At 42.3% G+C, this 18,577-nt stretch overlaps 1 protein-coding gene across 2 annotated transcripts; it reads left to right on the plus strand.

Annotated features, from left to right (window-relative positions):
* The first annotated feature begins 2,396 nt into the window (after positions 1-2,396).
* On the plus strand, positions 2,397-13,572 carry LOC147623739 (uncharacterized). Of its 2 annotated transcripts, none has more exons than XM_086820884.1 (3): positions 2,397-2,589; positions 2,670-2,855; positions 13,255-13,572. In XM_086820884.1, the coding sequence occupies exons 1-3, from the start codon at positions 2,494-2,496 to the stop codon at positions 13,318-13,320; spliced, it is 348 nt and encodes a 115-aa protein (XP_086677010.1). In that variant the 5' UTR covers positions 2,397-2,493; the 3' UTR covers positions 13,321-13,572. The 2 variants fall into 2 exon arrangements, with proteins under 2 accessions (XP_086677010.1, XP_086677009.1); XM_086820883.1 differs by lacking the exon at positions 13,255-13,572 and adding an exon at positions 5,612-5,952.
* Positions 13,573-18,577: the final 5,005 nt, after the last annotated feature.

The raw sequence follows: 18,577 nt of genomic DNA on the forward strand, positions 1-18,577 counted from the left end.
CATATCCAAATAGATTAGGCAATCATGACATTATGATGTATTAATTAAAGAAATAAATAGTTTATTATGACTTTTGCATTTGTGAGCGCCAACTCACATGTATCTTGATATGGAAATTTAGGGCATTAGTGGGGGGAGGCCATCATATCATGCCCATATATAAATCCAGCTCAAATTAGATAAATGCAATAGTGATTTTGGATATAATAAGTGTATTTTGCATGGCCAAAATGGGTTTTCTCTTTGAAAATGTGGTGTTTCTATGATAAATAATAGGTTGTACATTTTTTCATTAAGCTGGACTTGCAAGTTTGTCAAGGTTTCTACCATGATTGACTTGATTTTAGGTAGCATTCCTCACCACACATGGTGAGTGGTGCTTACATTTGAAGCCCAAAAGGGGCTTCAAGATTCACGTGTCAATAGATTTCAAGAACTTTTACTATGATTTCAATGGTGAAGCCCATAAATTTGATAAGGCTCAAAAAGAAATAAATAGGTATATACTCTATTTGTAGTGCTTATATACAATGGATATAAATATGTACATATTTACATAAATATACTCTAATATCCATTTTTCTCTATTTGTAGTGGTTATATGCACATGGATATAAATATGTACATATTTACATAAATATACTCTCTAATATCTGTTTTTCAACTATATCTAGTTTTATCATATAATAAAATAGATAAGGTTTCAAAAACTAAATATATCAAATAGATATCCATACGATATTTATAGTACTTACACACATATGTTTATACACATACATACATACATACATACATACATATATATATAAGTATTATATTTATAGTACTTATTCTATATTTACATATAGTCAATCATGTGCATCTCCTATTCACATCATCTGCATCTGTTATTCAATTTGGGTGCCTTGAATTTAATTAAAGGCAATGTCCCATGTTAATACCCTATTCTATACCTATTTATTTGAGAGTTGTGTTGTGTCCAAGGCTAGAACCTTACCTTTTACCTTTCCCTCAACCAGACACTATGTCAAGAAGAAATAAATTTTGAATCCATCACCTAGATAATAGATTGTTCCAACTCTATTGTTTTCTCTAGTCGGCTACACACCTTTGACATTGGCTCTCTATTAATTTGCACATAATCTCTTTAAACTTTTTCCTTTTCCTTCTCTATCTCTCTCTCTTGTCTCTCTATACCTTACCCTTCAATTTTCCCTTTAGATTCAACACCACTTCATGGAATCTAGTCCATTGTTTGGGTACCCTATTTTCTAGAATATGCTTTTCATGAATTTGTAAAAGATGTCCTTTCCATTTTGTCCCTACTTTTTCATGAGCTTTTCTCTCTCTAAAATGTTCTTTCCATTCTGTCTCTACTTTTTCATGAACTTTTCTCTCTCTAAAATGTCCTTTCCATTCTGTCTCTACTTTTTTACGAACTTTTCTGTCTCTAAGATTTTCCACCACCAAAGATAAAGAATGCATAATGAATTATCGTTATGGAAGGCCACTCCACGAGTGGCATAGTGGGGCATTTCGAGCTCCTAAATGAAGATATAAAAGAGCTGGTTTACCATTAGCAAGGCTGGCCGCCTCTGGTAGAAGAGCCTTGTCTTAGTGATGCTATAATACTGTTATCAATACAAACAGGGTATTTTGCATCTTTCTGGTGAAGCCTTACTAGTATTATGTCTTTACTTTTATCAATACAAACAGGGTATTTTGCATCTTTCTGGTGAAGCCTTACTAGTATTACGTCTTTACTTTTTGTAACTAAGCGCAAGAGGTAATCTCATGTTAACCTGTGCCTTTGTTGAGAGAGAGTGAGTGAACTAGAGGGGTATCACTGGTATTTGAGAGAGCAAGGAGTGTGTAGTCATAGGGAGACACACATTGGTGAGGGATCGCTTCTTTTGGACCCCGCTTTGCCACTCTCGGAAGGGACATCTTCCAAAGTAGGCAATAGGTGAGCTTGAGTGTAGGTACCTACTATCAACAGTTGACCTTGTTGCATGGGAAAGTGGGGCTGCATTTGCAAGTGGGGTAGCGGGGGGTTAGATCGATAAAGGGCCGGGGAAAACCCTCCACTTGTGGAAAAGTACCCTAATAAGTGAAAGTTGTTTCAACTAAAATTGGAGAAACGACGTTTCAAAAGATCCTTTTTTAAGGCTAAGTCTCGGCTTTGTCTTGAGTTGTCGATCACCTTGACCTTATGTTGGGGTTTAGGAAAACAATTTTAGGAAAATGGAAGTAAATCCTTTTCACCCACGAAATAAAAAGGAAATTTCTATTTTTGAGGGGTTTCTCTATACAAATTTGAAAAATATAAGTAAAATTTGTCCAAGGTGACGCTTAAAAGTCAAGTCAAGTGACTGATTGTGTTAGAGAAATATCTTTCCTCTAGGCTGTAGAACCTGTGGTGTGTGTGCACCTGCGAGCGCGAGAGAGAGAGAGAGGGGGGGGGGAGAGAGAGAGAGAGAGAGAGAGGATTCGATGGGGCGTCTGCTCGTCGTAGAGCTCTTGGAAGTATCGAGTATTTCTCAGAGGATGAGGCACATCAACGGCCTAAAGGTGAACCCTTACATCAAGGTGAGTTGTGCTACAATCGGATATGAGAAGGAAACCAGCACAGCAGAAGAGAGTGAGGGGGCATCGACTTTCTCTTATAGGTGGGTGGCGCCGTTTCTAGTGGAGCTGCAGAGCAGGTGGAGGTACAAGGGGAGACAGTGGTACTCAGCCTCTTCATCAGACGCTCCTTGAAGCTTGTGGCGACATTGAAAGTGCCGGTGGTAGATTTTGCAGCGGAAGCATCTGATCAGAGCGCCGGCGCCAAGAGCATAATAGGCACATATGAGGTATGTGAAAGATAAATTTTTACAGAAAAATGACAACAATAAAATTGCCATGCGTGTCAGTGCCCGAGTCCAAACAGCGGATACCCATCATTCTGATAATAACGCTTCTGATCCTAAGCGTTCCGAAACGGTTACCAGAATTATCAAAACGGTTACCGGAACTATATAGAGCTTACCAAGGTTCACAGCATTCAGAATCCTGTAGATCTTCTTACAAAAGGGCTACATTCGGAGAATTTTCCACATTGTCGATCTTGATAGGCATTGTGTAGATAATCATTTCTACATGAGTGTACATATATATACATAGTTACCCCATTGTTTAAAGGCACATTGGCCATTAAGTGGGAGGTTGTTGGGGTGGTAAAGCTAAATGTTCCAGCCCTAAGTATGTGGGCGATCGAACACCATTTTTTGGAGTCTAACTAATAAAGGCTCTCTCAAACCCTAGTCACACATTTTGACAAGGAGTCCACATCTTGTGTCTTTTTCTTCTTCTCCATCTTTGTGTTACTCCACACACACACACACACACACACTCATACACTCTTCACAAAGGCATGCCGCCAAAGGTTGAGCCATGTCGCATGCCATGCTGCCTTCATTTTATCTAGCTCCTGGGTCAAATCTTACAACGCTTTTTTGAGAACTCTAGCCTTGAAACTTGGGTATAAATCTAATATGGTTCCCAATGACACCTTTTGGTTTAGGAATATTTTCAAGATTTCTTGGCCCTAGTTGTCTCCTTTGTAAGCATTCTCCTCGACCCCGGGTCTTTGTTTTTGCCTTCCATGACTTCCTTTGTCAGGCTTCTTTGTCCTATTTTTAAGTCTTTTGGGGCTTTCTCACTTCTAGGCATCTTTGTCCCTTTTCTAGTCTCTTTGGGCTATTTCTACTAGGTTCTCTTAGCCTGTTCTTCTAGAGTCTCCTCGGACTTACTACCTTGGGCATTCTATCCCTTTCATTTGGAATCTCTTTGGACTCGCTATACGAAGGTTCCCTATCCCTTTCATCATATGCTCAAGGCTTCTTTAGCATGGTGCATTGGGGTGATCAGTCCCAAAGTTCACCACATCCCTAAGCTCCTTGGGCTGCCCTTTTCTTTCTTGCTCAAGGTTCTTTGGGCCGCCTAACACTCCAGACATCTCTGACCCTGTATTTTCTTGCTTGAGGCTCCTTGGGACTGGCTCTCTAGGCATCTTTGGCTATGTATTTTCTTGCTCAAGGCTTTTTGGGCCTCGCTCTCTGTAACATACCCATCTTCACTAATAAAGAAATGTCCATGTAATTATGAGTTTTTATGGTATAAATATCAATGATTTTATTATTTGAGTCATTTCTACTTGGAATCTTCAAATTTCTGAGCCCAAATTTGAAATCTGCGCGCGATTTTACCCTAATATAGGATTTTACAGCATCCAAAACGGACACCGGATCAAGCCTATACACTAATTTCAATCATTTTAGTTAAAAAACGACGACCTTTAAACCTTAATAAATGCACGACCGCACGTCCGATTGACGAACGGTCTGAACCCCTGCGACCAGGAGAACCTCTCGGACAAAAAAAAATTTCGTCCCCCGGGGCGGTCCGGCACGCAAATCGAGACAGGCGTCCCAAATTTGGATATCTCGCTCCAAAATTTGGTCCGTACACACTTACTAGGACGCCCGTACAATGGTCGCCCAAGAACCAAAGGACGGCCACCCACTGTATGGTCCACGCGTACCCTTAGCCAGACCAGATAAGGTACATGCGTACCACTCCTTTCCCAGACAACCGACACCGTACCTTTCCCCTAGACCCATGCAGGCCACTGATCCATAGCCTTTGAAGGTACACCGTCCTTTCGTCCTTGCTTTGCGCAGCGCCCGTACCCTCACCCCTCAGCTATATAAACCCCCGGGGTGCTCCTCAGACGGCACGCACTTCTGTGTAGCGTATGCCCTGTTGTATCGCCGTCCATATCGCCGTCTGTCCCTGTGTAGCGTACTTGCTGCAAGTACAGCCGCCCTTGCAGCCACCCCTCTCACACCCCCTCATTTGGCTCTTTTCAGATAAGCCAATTTTCCTCCACCCTCCTCTTGCTAAGGGCTAGTGTCCTTAACTCTTCTCCCCCCCCCGTGTGAATAGACTTACAGAGAGGCTTGCAGCCACCCTCCCAGCCCTCTCCACGTTTTTGCCTTTGCCCTTAAGGACATCTCACAATCCCCCCCCCCCATTTGCGTAGACTTTAGTAAGGGATTTTTGACTCAAGCGAGGGTTCGTGCGCCATATTCTTTTGCTCATACGGTGAGCAAACGAGCTCGGAATTTAGATCCGACTGAAGCGTTTCGATCGCAGCAGCGAGCTCTACAAGGCGACGCCTAAGATGGCCTCATCTCGGAGACGACAAAATATTGCCTCAAGAGGAGCACGTAACAACGAGATGGGGGAAGATGCGCCCAACGCGGCTCCAGTCCGCCCTTTTCAAGCCCCTCAAGGAAACGATGGCCAGGTTAGCTTGGTTAATTTTCAAAAGAAGAGATTTTTCCTTAAATTAGTATTAATGAATGGTGTCTTTTCCTTTTAAAATGACGACATAAAAATTATATGAAGTTACGAATTATGTGATGTTGTATTCGATAAATTACGTTGAAATTGTTATCTTCATGAATTATGAACGCTATATTTAGTAAATTGCATTGAAGTTGTTATCTTTAGAATTCAAGATTTTTTTTGGCTTCAACGCTAACTCCGTTCCGTGCTTATGTAGCCGGGCGACGTCGTTAACAAAGCTCGGGAATGGCCCAAGGTATCCCTCATACCTTTGGGAGAATAAGGATCGCCGATTGAGGCGAGAGATTATGAGGCTGCCTAGTTCTGAGGGCCCAGGCTAGTGCGGTAAATAAGCCCACCCTAGTGTGCAGACATCTCTCTGAGGGGCGGGAGGATCAAGCGATGGAACCTGAGAGGGCGACAGGCCGGCTTGAGTCCTCGCCAGCGGCCGACGATGAGGTGTATGGTCCCGTAGGGTTTTGCCCAGCATGTAGAGGCTGGAAGGCCGAATTCTAGATTATCGGCAGAATAAGAATAAGAGAGCCGGTTTGGCTTGTATGGAAATGGATTCATGTATAAACTTTTTATATAATTACATCTTGTCTTTGGTATGATTGTATTGTGTAAGAAGGCTGTTTTAACGAACCGTGTGAAGAAGGGCCTTAATTAAGGAATATGTTTATTTATGTCAAACAGTGTGGTAGTATTAATTAGAAAACAAATTGATGCGTGAGTAGGGTGGAAAGTGGGAGGATGGAATGCCCTGACGGCACCATCCTACGGACGGGTGGACCCGATTAGTCGGGTAGCTTTCCAACAGATTAAGTGAAAGCCCTACGTTAGATAGTTAGGTTCTTGGGCAACTCTATTCTAGAAGACTAGGCCAGCGGCTGTGCCTTGCATAAAGATGAGGAAAAAAGCGTTGTCTCTAGAAATCAAGTCTAGTAGTTACCCAGTTTTTTGATCAATTGTCCTATGGGTGATTTGATGTTTAGAAGATCACGCTCCCCTTGCGGGATAGAGCTAGGTCATACCTATAAATCGTATCCTTGAATCTCTACAGGGTCAAGGTGTCGATGAATAGGAAATTTTTCCCAAGATAAGACTTAGTGGACTATCTTAAGTGTTTCTCCCATTTTTAAAGGGAGGAACCTTACAATTGGTATCAGAGCAAGGTTTGGCTCCTAGGAATTGCAGTTTAAGGACTGTTTTGTAATAAATATTTTACCTAACATAATGCTAATTAGTAAAGACATCCTACTAAAACAAATAAGATTGAATTGATGTTTGAATGATTGTAGGAAGAGGAAGATGCCTACTCCAAGTTTTTAGTTTTCCAATGCATCTTCGAGACTGCTAGTCACTCCCCGAATTTCGAGTTCCGCGACACCATGGTGCAGATATTAGAGAAGATATCCCTCCCTCATTTCTCTCGTATTCAAAGAGGATGGGGTAGAGATTTCTGGAGTCGTGGGCCGAGATACTTCATCATCCGAGCAGATCAGATTGGGAACCTCACCACCGACCTTAAGCGGATTCGTTGGATTGAGAAGCTGAAGATGATCCGCTTATTTTGGTTCGTCGGTACCCCCAGGGCCGACACCTCGGTGACTATAGATGGGGTTCGCATACCTCAGGATCGTTGGGTGTATGACAAAGTGATGCAGGTCTTACCTGCGGATAGAGTAGCGGTGTTGGGATCTACCCCAATCCAGAGTTTACCACCCTTACCATCAGTTTTTAGAGTCTTAGAAACTACAGCGGAATCCCCATATTTCACCTATGTGGACCGCTCTACCCTTATGTCATAGTCAAGCCTAGGAATTCCCCTTGATGTCAAATAAGACTAATTATATTAGTCTCAGATCCTTGTAATAAAACTTGTCCTTGTAAATATTTGGAAATAAAATAATTTCAATGTTTTACTCTCCAAAAATTAAGCGTTGTGCAAATAAGAATCTTGTAATCTTAAAATTGTTTTTACAATGATGGCCAGGACGACCACCCTCCACTTTCCAATGCGCTTTACACCGATACCCAGGAGAAGAAGCTCCTGCTCAAGCAAATGCAACCTCCCTCCTTTAAAGGAGAAGGTTCAAAGGTTGAGAAGGATGCTGAAGTCTGGATTGAGGCAATGGACGATTATTTCTCTGCTGCCGGTACTGGAGTAGCAAATCAGTCTATGCTCGCACGGTTTCGCCTCATTGGAGATGCTAAACTCTGGTGGAAACAGTGGTGCCGTGACAAGGAAGTCACCGAGCATTCTCAAACGTGGGAAGACATCAAGCAGGCAGTGAAGGAAAGATATCTTCCTCCATCCCATGAATCCATAAAGATGAATGAGTTTTTTAGTCTTAGACAGTGCAGCTTAACTCTTGAGGATTACTATTCCAAATTTATTACCCTTCGGAAGTATGCCCCAGCTATGACTACTTCCCAGCAAGTGGCTCGTTTCTGCCAAGGGCTAAATGAACCCCTAGATTCCCGCCTTGAAGCAATGAGGCCAAGCACATTACAGGATGCTCTCATACGAGCAAAGCCCCTTGTGAAAGAAATGAAGGCTAACAAACCGAAGAACCAAAAGAGATCTTACCCTGAGGCAAACCTTAGAGATCAACCCTACAAGAAACCTCAACAGAATTTTTCCTACTACAACAGAGGGCGACAAGGCAACTCTTTTGTCCCCCGCTCGTATGCTGCTTCTTCCAGAGAAGGCCCTCTTGTGTTTTGAGTGCAATGAGCCGGGACACTTTAGAGCCAACTGTCCCAAGATAGCAACATCATTTCCCCAAAGTAACAGAGAAAATCAAGGCCGTGGAACCCCTACCCACCAAGGTGCAAGAGGGAGTGGCCGTGGCAGAGGCCGCGGAGGAACAGTTGCTAGAACTGCCTGTGTTATAAGTGAAGAACCAACCTTGGAAGCGGCTGAAGAAGAGCGCACCACCGTCCATGCGGCAGTAGAACACCAAGGTCCGAATAAACAATTTGGTGTAATCCAAACCCCCGCCACTCATCACGGTAAGCCATTTCAGCTTTTGATTGATTGTGGCAGTACCCATTCATTCCTTTCTCCTAGGTGCTTGCAAAAATTAAACTTGAGTCAAAAATCAGCTAGAAAAATGATTGTAGAGTTAGCCAGTGGGAAAGAAGTAGTATCTCGCCACTCTATAGGAAACCTTGATTTTGAGCTGGGTAATGAGCAAACTCATGGCCACTTTAGAGTCTTGCCATTAGGAATTTATGATGGAATCCTTGGGATGGATTGGTTAATTGCAAACCAAGCTAGCATTCATTGTAACCAGGGGAGTATCACTTTTGAAAATAAGCATGGCCAAGTAATATCTGTTCAGGGGATCACAGGAAAACCTAAGTCTAGGATAGTCAAGGCAAAACATCTTCTCAAGGGAACACGTAAGGGTCAGCAAGTCTTCTTAGTCAAACTCAACAAAGTCATTGAACCTAGTATGGAGACAGAACCCTCTTGGCTCCAAGAATTCTCTGACATCTTCCCTGACGAGCTTACAGGGTTATCGCCTCCTCGAGAAGTCGACCATGAAATCGAGGTGATCCCTGGAGCTCAACCCGTCTCAAAAACTCCCTATAAAATATCCCTTCCTGAAGCCATTGAACTTAAGGAGCAACTTTCCCAACTCATTGAACAAGGATTTGTACACCCCAGTAACTCTCCTTGGGGAGCACCTGTTCTTTTCCAAAAAAAGAAGGACGGGACTCTCCGCCTCTGCATAGATTATCGAGGGCTCAATCAAGTCACTGTCAAGAATAAGTATCCTATCCCTCGTATCGATGAACTTCTTGACAGGCTTCATGGGGCCAAAGTCTTCTCAAAAATAGATTTGAGGTCTGGTTACTATCAGATCAAAGTCAAGGAAGCAGATATACCCAAAACAGCCTTCAATACCCGTTATGGCCACTATGAGTTTACTGTAATGTCATTCGGGTTAACCAATGCTCCTGCAACCTTCAACCGCCTAATGCAAGATATATTCCGTCCTTACCTGGATGAATTTGTGCTTGTTTTCTTTGATGACATCTTAATCTACTCCAAATCAATGGAAGAGCATGAGGAGCATGTGCGTAGAGTTCTGCAATTGCTGCGCAGACACAAACTCTATGCCAAGAAGAGCAAATGTACCTTCTTTACTCATCAAATTGAGTATCTTGGATTCATCGTCTCCAAAGATGGCATCTCAGTAGACCCTGCCAAGGTCAAGGATATTCTAGAATGGCCGCCTCCTAAATCAGTTCGTGAAATTCGTGGGTTCTTGGGAATCACGGGTTGGTATAGGATTTTTATCAAAGATTATGCCTTGGTAGCTGCACCCTTGACAGATCTTCTTAAGAAGGATTGCAAAATAGTGTGGCTGCCAATCCATCAAAACAGCTTTGATCAGCTGAAAGTCATTATTACTTCTGCCCCAGTCTTAAAGCTTCCTGATTTCTCCAAGGAATTTGAAGTGGTTACCGATGCTAGTAGTCTAGCACTTGGTGGTGTCTTAGGCCAAGAAGGAAGTCCAGTCGCTTATACTTCCCGCAAGCTGAAGCATTATGAAGCAAACTATGCCACCCATGATTTGGAGCTCTTAGCAGTTGTTCATTGCCTCAAATTATGGAGACATTATCTCTTGGGAGGCAAATTCCAGCTTGTAACTGACCACAAAAGTCTAAAGTGGATCTTCACCCAGCCTAACCTCAACATGCGGCAAAGGAGATGGATTGAAATTCTACAAGAATATGATTTCGACATCAAATTCCGCCCTGGTAAAGATAATGTGGTAGCAGATGCACTTAGCCGCACTTAGCCGCAAATCTTTCTTGAATGCAGTTTCAATGCCAAATAATCTCATCCTGGTCAAGGTAGAAGAAGTCTCATCTCATGATCCAGATTATCAGAGGATGAAAAAATTAGTAGAAGAAGGGGGACATTCAGAGAAAGAGAAAAATCTAATCAAGGGATACTCCACTCATGAAGGAAGCCTCTACTTCAATCACAGGCTATGTATCCCTAAGGATCCTGCTTTAAAGAAACTAATCCTCCATGAAGCTCATGATAGCCCTACTACAGGACACCCAAGTTATGCAAAAACTTTAAATGCTGTAAGAAGGAGCTTTCATTGGGCAGGCTTGAAAAATGATGTGCTTCGGTACTTGAAGCAATGTCTCTCATGCCAAAGGATCAAAGCTGAAAGGGTCAAGATGCCTGGAAAACTTCAACCATTAGATATTCCCCAAATGAAGTGGGAGTGCATTAGTATGGATTTTGTCACAAGTCTCCCCACTGTTCAAGGAGGATATGACTCCATTCTAGTAGTAGTGGACTTACTTACCAAAGTAGCTCACCTTATACCAGCAAAGAAGACCTTCAAAGCTTCTGATGTTGCCCGAATATTCATCAAGGAAGTCCTCAAACTTCATGGTCTCCCAAAAAGGATAGTAAGTGATCGGGATTCTGACTTCACTTCAAAATTCTGGCAATCTTTATTTCAAGCCCTGGGAACTCAACTTTGCTTTAGTACAGCTTACCATCCAGAGACCGATGGCCAGACTGAGAGAGTCAATCAAGTAATTGAAGACATTCTCAGAGCATATTGTGGACGGGAACCGAGAAGGTGGATTCAATACCTTCCTCTGGTAGAATTTGCCTACAATACATCTTACCATCAAAGCATAGGAATGTCACCATTTAAGGCACTCTATGGGCAAGAATGCTTGTCTCCTCTAAATTTCTCTGATCCAACTATAAGAGTTGAGGCATCCAGAAAAATGCTCGAAGAAATGGAGGAACAAACCAAGGCAATCCAAAAAGATATTAAAGCTGCCCAAGATCGACAAAAGCTTTATGCTGACAACAAGAGGTCTGAAAGGATCTTCAAGGAAGGAGACAGAGTTCTTCTACGAGTCCGACCCAAACGAAGTTCTCTATCACTCGGGAAATATAAGAAGCTCAGTCCTAGGTATTGTGGTCCTTATACAATTATCAAGTGTCTAGGTAAAAGTGCCTATAAACTCCAACTCCCAGCCCATATCAAAGTCCATAATGTATTTCATGTAAGTTTGTTAAAACCATATGTCCCCAGTCTCGATCATATTCTTGATGATGAACAAGTTGTAATCCCTACTCAAGGAGTCCTTGAATTACAGCCCAGTAGCATCATAGATTCTAGGGAAAGGCAACTCCGAAATAGAACTCTTGTAGAACATCTAGTTCAGTGAAAAGATTACCCTGAAGAGGATGCAACTTGGGAAGATGAAGCTACACTCTTAAAGGATTATCCCCAATTCATGACGAGATGAGGACATCTCGATTTCTTTAAGGGGGGAAGGATGTAACATACCCATCTTCACTAATAAAGAAATGTCCATGTAATTATGAGTTTTTATGGTATAAATATCAATGATTTTATTATTTGAGTCATTTCTACTTGGAATCTTCAAATTCTGAGCCCAAATTTGGAATCTGCGCGCGATTTTACCCTAATATAGGATTTTACAGCATCCAAAACGGACACCGGATCAAGCCTATACGCTAATTTCAATCATTTTAGTTAAAAAACGGCGACCTTCAAACCTTAATAAATGCACGATCGCACGTCCGATTGACGAACGGTCTGAACCCCTGCGACCAGGAGAACCTCCCGGACAAAAAAAAAATTTCGCCCCCCGGGGCGGTCCGGCACGCAAATCGAGGCGGGCGCCCCAAATTTGGGTACCCCGCCCCAAAATTTGGTCCGTACACACTTACTAGGGCGCCCGTACAATGGCCGCCCAAGAACCAAACGACGGCCGCCCACTGTATGGTCCACGCGTACCCTTAGGTGGACACCCAGACTAGATAAGGTACATGCGTACCACTCCTTTCCCAGACAACCGACACCGTACCTTTCCCCTAGACCCATGCAGGCCACTGATCCATAGCCTTTGAAGGTACACCGTCCTTTCGTCCTTGCTTTGCGCAGCGCCCGTACCCTCACCCCTCAGCTATATAAACCCCCGGGGTGCTCCTCAGACGGCACGCACTTCTGTGTAGCGTATGCCCTGTTGTACCGTCGTCCGTACCGCCGTCTGTCCCTGTGTAGCGTACTTGCTGCAAGTACAGCCGCCCTTGCAGCCACCCCTCTCACACCCCCTCATTTGGCTCTTTTCAGATAAGCCAATTTTCCTCCACCCTCCTCTTGCTAAGGGCCAGTGTCCTTAACTCTTCTCCCCCCCCCGTGTGAATAGACTTACAGAGAGGCTTGCAGCCACGCTCCCAGCCCTCTCCACGTTTTTGCCTTTGCCCTTAAGGACATCTCACAATCCCCCCCCCCATTTGCGTAGACTTTAGTAAGGGATTTTTGACTCACGCGAGGGTTCGTGCGCCATATTCTTTTGCTCATACGGTGAGCAAACGAGCTCGGAATTCAGATCCGACTGAAGCGTTTCGATCGCAGCAGCGAGCTCTACAAGGCGACGCCTAAGATGGCCTCATCTCGGAGACGACAAAATATTGCCTCAAGAGGAGCACGTAACAACGAGATGGGGGAAGATGCGTCCAACGTGGCTCCAGTCCGCCCTTTTCAAGCCCCTCAAGGAAACGGTGGCCAGGTTAGCTTGGTTAATTTTCAAAAGAAGAGATTTTTCCTTAAATTAGTATTAATGAATGGTGTCTTTTCCTTTTAAAATGACGACATAAAAATTATATGAAGTTACGAATTATGTGATGTTGTATTCGATAAATTACGTTGAAATTGTTATCTTCATGAATTATGAACGCTATATTTAGTAAATTGCATTGAAGTTGTTATCTTTAGAATTCAAGATTTTTTTTGGCTTCAACGCTAACTCCGTTCCGTGCTTATGTAGCCGGGCGGCGTCGTTAGCAAAGCCCGGGAATGGCCCAAGGTATCCCTCATACCTTTGGGAGAATAAGGATCGCCGATTGAGGCGAGAGATTATGAGGCTGCCTAGTTCTGAGGGCCCAGGCTAGTGCGGTAAATAAGCCCACCCTAGTGTGCAGACATCCCTCTGAGGGGCGGGAGGATCAAGCGATGGAGCCTGAGAGGGCGACAGGCCGGCTTGAGTCCTCGCCAGCAGCCGACGATGAGGTGTATGGTCCCGTAGGGTTTTACCCAGCATGTAGAGGCTGGAAGGCCGAATTCTAGATCATCGGCAGAATAAGAATAAGAGAGCCGGTTTGGCTTGTATGGAAATGGATTCATGTATAAACTTTTTATATAATTACATCTTGTCTTTGGTATGATTGTATTGTGTAAGAAGGCTGTTTTAACGAACCTTGTGAAGAAGGGCCTTAATTAAGGAATATGTTTATTTATGTCAAACAGTGTGGTAGTATTAATTAGAAAACAAAGTGATGCGTGAGTAGGGTGGAAAGTGGGAGGATGGAATGCCCTGACGGCACCATCCTACGGACGGGTGGACCCGATTAGTCGGGTAGCTTTCCAACAGATTAAGTGAAAGCCCTACGTTAGATAGTTAGGTTCTTGGGCAACTCTATTCTAGAAGACTAGGCCAGCCGGCTGTGCCTTGCATAAAGATGAGGAAAAAAGCGTTGTCTCTAGAAATCAAGTCTAGTAGTTGCCCAGTTTTTTGATCAATTGCCCTATGGGTGATTTGATGTTTAGAAGATCACGCTCCCCCTGCGGGATAGAGCTAGGTCATACCTATAAATCGTATCCTTGAATCTCTACAGGGTCAAGGTGTCGATGAATAGGAAATTTTTCCCAAGATAAGACTTAGTGGACTATCTTAAGTGTTTCTCCCATTTTTAAAGGGAGGAACCTTACACTCTCTAGGTAATTCTAGCTCTATATTTTCTTGCTCGAGTCTCTTTGAACTTGGCATGAGTCTCTTTGGACTCATTTCTTTGGGCTGCTCAGGTCTCATCTCTTCCATCATTTTTTTCCTTCTTTGGTTTCTTAGTTCATCTTTGGCGTGCTCTTGTTGTATTAGATTAGCTACAAGCTTACTAACTTTATCTTGCTCCCACACAACTGGAAAACCTATAGTGCTTGTCTCGGGGGTTGCACTACTAAGAAACTCTATGTATCATGTGCATTCAAGGGGTATTTTAGAAACCCCTTAACTAAAATTTTCTCCCTAGTAGAACCACCTCACTTTACTTTATGAAGTAACGGATTTTTTTGAATGAAACTATGCCTCTTATTATTGTAATCCTATTAAAACTTTTCTAAAAGTTGAATTAAAATACCCCTCCTTTTGATCGCATATGGTACACTAAATTTTTTGAGATGAACCCCCGAAAGTGATTTGTAAGATGGGAGATCTTTTATTTACCTCTCTCTTGTATATTTTCAAGATATTTTTATCTTTTCTCGAAGCAAGAAGGGCTCAATGATTTGAAGAATATAGCTCGTTTTATTTTCAATTTGAATGAATTCATCCATGAGAAAGTTTTGGTCATTATTTTAGGTTCTCTTCCATGGTTGGGAGCTCCTTGAATTTGGCTATCTTTTTTGTTCCCAGATTCTAGTAATACCCTAATTTAGGAATATACAAGTTCTTCTCAATGTGATATACACCTATTATAGGTTGGGGAATTGGTTCCTAAATTTTTTGGTCCATATGAGGTTGATTTCACTCTGAGAAATTTGAGGTTCAATGTCATGAACCATAGAGCCTGATTTTCACATGTACATAGGGGCCCATGGGCAAAAGGAGAAAGTGACTATAAATAGGGCTTAGGGTACATTAGTAGGATCTTTTGACACTTTTACTAATTTTGGTCATCTTGTACCTTTGGGCTCCATCAATGGAGATTTGGCCTTCCATGGTCAAGTTCATGGCTAACTTGAAGCCATCCTCTTGGTGAGAGGTTAAACACACTTAGGCTATTTGTGCATCTTCTCTTGCTACATGCACTTATAGATTTTCTCTTTCTTGCATATTCATGTGATGAGCCATTTGATAACTAATCTCATGATTAATGGATACTAGATTCTTGCTTTGATGTGTTTGATTCAATATTTTGCTCTAGATCCATTTCATTTGGTATCAGAGCCTTGATTTTGTCATGAACCATAGAGCTTGATTTTCACATGTATATAGGGGCCCATGGGCAAAAGGAGATAGTGACTACAAATAGGGCTTGTGGTACTTTGGTAGGGCCTTTTGACACTTTTACTAACTTTGATCATCTTGTACCTTTGGGCTCCATCTATGGAGATATGGCCTTCCATGGTTATCCTCTTGGTGAGAGGTTAAACACACTTAGGCTATTTGTGCATCTTCTCTTGCTACATGCACTTATGGATTTTCTCTCTCTTTTGTATATTCATGTGATGAGCCATTGGATCACTAATCTCATGATTAATGGATGCTAGATTCTTGCTTTGATGCGTTTGATTCCATATTTTGCTCTAGATCCACCTCATTGGCATTCCAAGGTCTGCAAACGATGCTCCACAAGCTTCAATTGTCCATGTATAACCAGAAAATTTGAGAAAATTTTGACATAGTCTCCTTTGTTTTAGGAGCTAAATCTCAAATTTTCTCAAATAACAATGCAAAAATCCATGATCCTCTTATCAATTCCCATGAGATGTCCATATTAAGGCGCCATTGCCATGTACATAAACCAAGAGGATCGTCGGTGTAGCACGTTGAAGCTTGCCGATCTCCCGGCCAAGCTCTTCTCACCCTCGTACCTAGTTCGAACCAAGGCACGGGTTGAGGCCAAGTCTTCACATCCAAACCTAATCCTCCACCGTACCGCTTTACCAAGGCACTCACGACACGGTGGATTTAAGCCATGCTCTTTCCCGGGCCTCTTCTTCAATGCCCGAGGTACCTCACAACATACTAGTTTCTAGAAATTGAAGTGAGTGGAAACAATTGTGAGGTGCATATAGCTTGAATCTGAAAATGAGGTGGATCACTTACAAGGATGTGGCATGACTCATGTGTCCATTACAATATACTCATAACCATTATGCATGAACTCATGCTTATCCACATAGCTCCAAATGTCTACCATTCATCCAAAGATCCAACATCAATCAACAAGTGAGGTAATACCATATACCAATGATATCAACATCCAATTGGTATCACTTCCATAAGCATTGCTTATGAGTAATTGTCATCAAATGGCATTCAAGGGCATCAACTTGCATTTGAATGTAGCATTACCAATTGATTCCAATCACACATCAAGCTCTTCCAATGCTCAATAGCATCATATCAATGCATAAAAGCATCATGTCCATAGCAAAAACCTTCTCATTATTACCCAACATCCACTCCATGCATGTGGCTCAATCAATGCATCCAAGCATATGCATTCTTTCATCCATTTATGCATGGATTCATCAAAGAATCTTGCATTTGTCTCCCAAATGGCCACATGACATCCAAATGGGTGTGATTAAAGAAAGATGTGAGCAATAAGAGCATGTAATCACTTTCCAATGGGTGTGATTAAAGAAAGATGTGAGCAATAAGAGCATGTAATCACTTTCTAATGGATCATGAGTTATGTAGGAATGTTAAAATGCTGTAAATTAGGGTTTTCTTTCATGAATAATCCCAATTTATCCATAGCATGAAGATTAATCACCAATGCTTGAGAAAATAGCCATAGCAACTCACCAATGGTATTCCAAAAGCTTCAATGGTTGGATTGTTGCTTGATAGAGCTTCCAATGGAACCAAATCTTGAAGATTTTTGCAATTTCTGTGGGTTGCTCATATCTCCTCTTCTCCCTCTCCAATAGCCATGAAAAACTCTCCAAAATCCACTAAAAAGAGGCCAAACACCTTAGCTAACAACCACATGGAAGTAATGAAGTGTAATGGACTCTCCCTTTTGTGATTTTTGGCCGTGAGGAAGGGCTGAATAACGGCGCTCAACGCCTTCCCATGAGTAGAAAAAAACGAAAATCATTTCCAAATCTAGCCCTCATTAGCCATAGAATACTCTTTCAGCCATGTAGAGTGAGTGGAGATGGACAATGGTGAGCTATGTGAGAGAGATTAGGGTTTGGAGCAAAGGGAAGGAAGAGGGAAAAAAATTTTCAAAAATTTTCAGAAATTTGCATGTAAATTGGTACTCTATGTGTTCCTCTCCTCAAGCTCAACAAAAGCCCTAGCAAATGGAAGCAAAACGGGGCAAAGAGGAGAAGTAATGGCTATGGAAAGCTTGGAAAAGAAGCACAAAAGATAAACGTGATTAACAGAGAGATTAAAAGATGATTAATTCAAATTTTTTCTAATTTTTATATCCCGTCCCAAAAAAAGGGTCACTTTGGCAAGAATCTACAGATTCACAAAAACCCTAATTCAGTCCCAACCCTTTTGGACTGACTTAAAAGGGACCATATGAGCTCTTAGTGCTTCCTTAGAGCTACCCAACGAGCCCTTAACCTCCGCATTTCGATATCTCTTTAGGGTAGAATTTAGGGTTTTTACAGAAATAGTAAATCCTAATTCAGTCACAAGGGTTTGAAGATCTTCTAGATCCAATTACATAGGCTTGTAGTACTCATCGAAGGCTTCGATTTGAGCTAAAAAGTTTTGCATTTGGATATCTCTAGCTCAAGTTATACCCAAAATACCGTTTCAGCCTATAACCTTGTACCTATAACCCTGTAAATCCTAAAACAGAGAATAGTAGCACACCTCATCTCTTACAAGTCTTTGCATAGTGGTCTAGTACACTTCATTGAGCTCTCCAACAAGCTTTAGATCACTTCAATCGGACATTCCTACCTCAATTTAGAGCCAAATTTCTGAAACTGAAGGTTTCCATAGGGCCGAAGCCAAAAGGGCGACTAAGGTGCAACACTTTGGCTTCCGAAGAGGTAGAAGATGAAGAGGCAATGATGGAACAAGGAATTTTGGATGCTCCGGAGGATACTCTTGGGCACACTTCAAGAGAAGGGGATACTTTTGGGCATACTTCAAGAGAAGAGAATGAGGAGTTGAATGTAGGAAGTGCCCATAAGCACACCCCACAATCTTCACAAACCATCCCCATCGATTCGATCATGCAAATGCTGATGGAAATGAATGCTAAGATGGACACAATGGCTACAAGGGTGGAAGTCAATGGTAGGCTTGACACTATGGCTACAAGGATGGAAGTTTTGGAAGAGAGGGTCGCTCGGCCAATGAGCCAACCTTCCTATGATAGTGGTCATGGTGCTTT

This window comes from Cibotium barometz, chromosome 26 (assembly GCF_041138505.1).
Source record: "Cibotium barometz isolate CiBa-2024 chromosome 26, ASM4113850v1, whole genome shotgun sequence".
Classification (NCBI taxonomy): domain Eukaryota; kingdom Viridiplantae; phylum Streptophyta; class Polypodiopsida; order Cyatheales; family Cibotiaceae; genus Cibotium; species Cibotium barometz.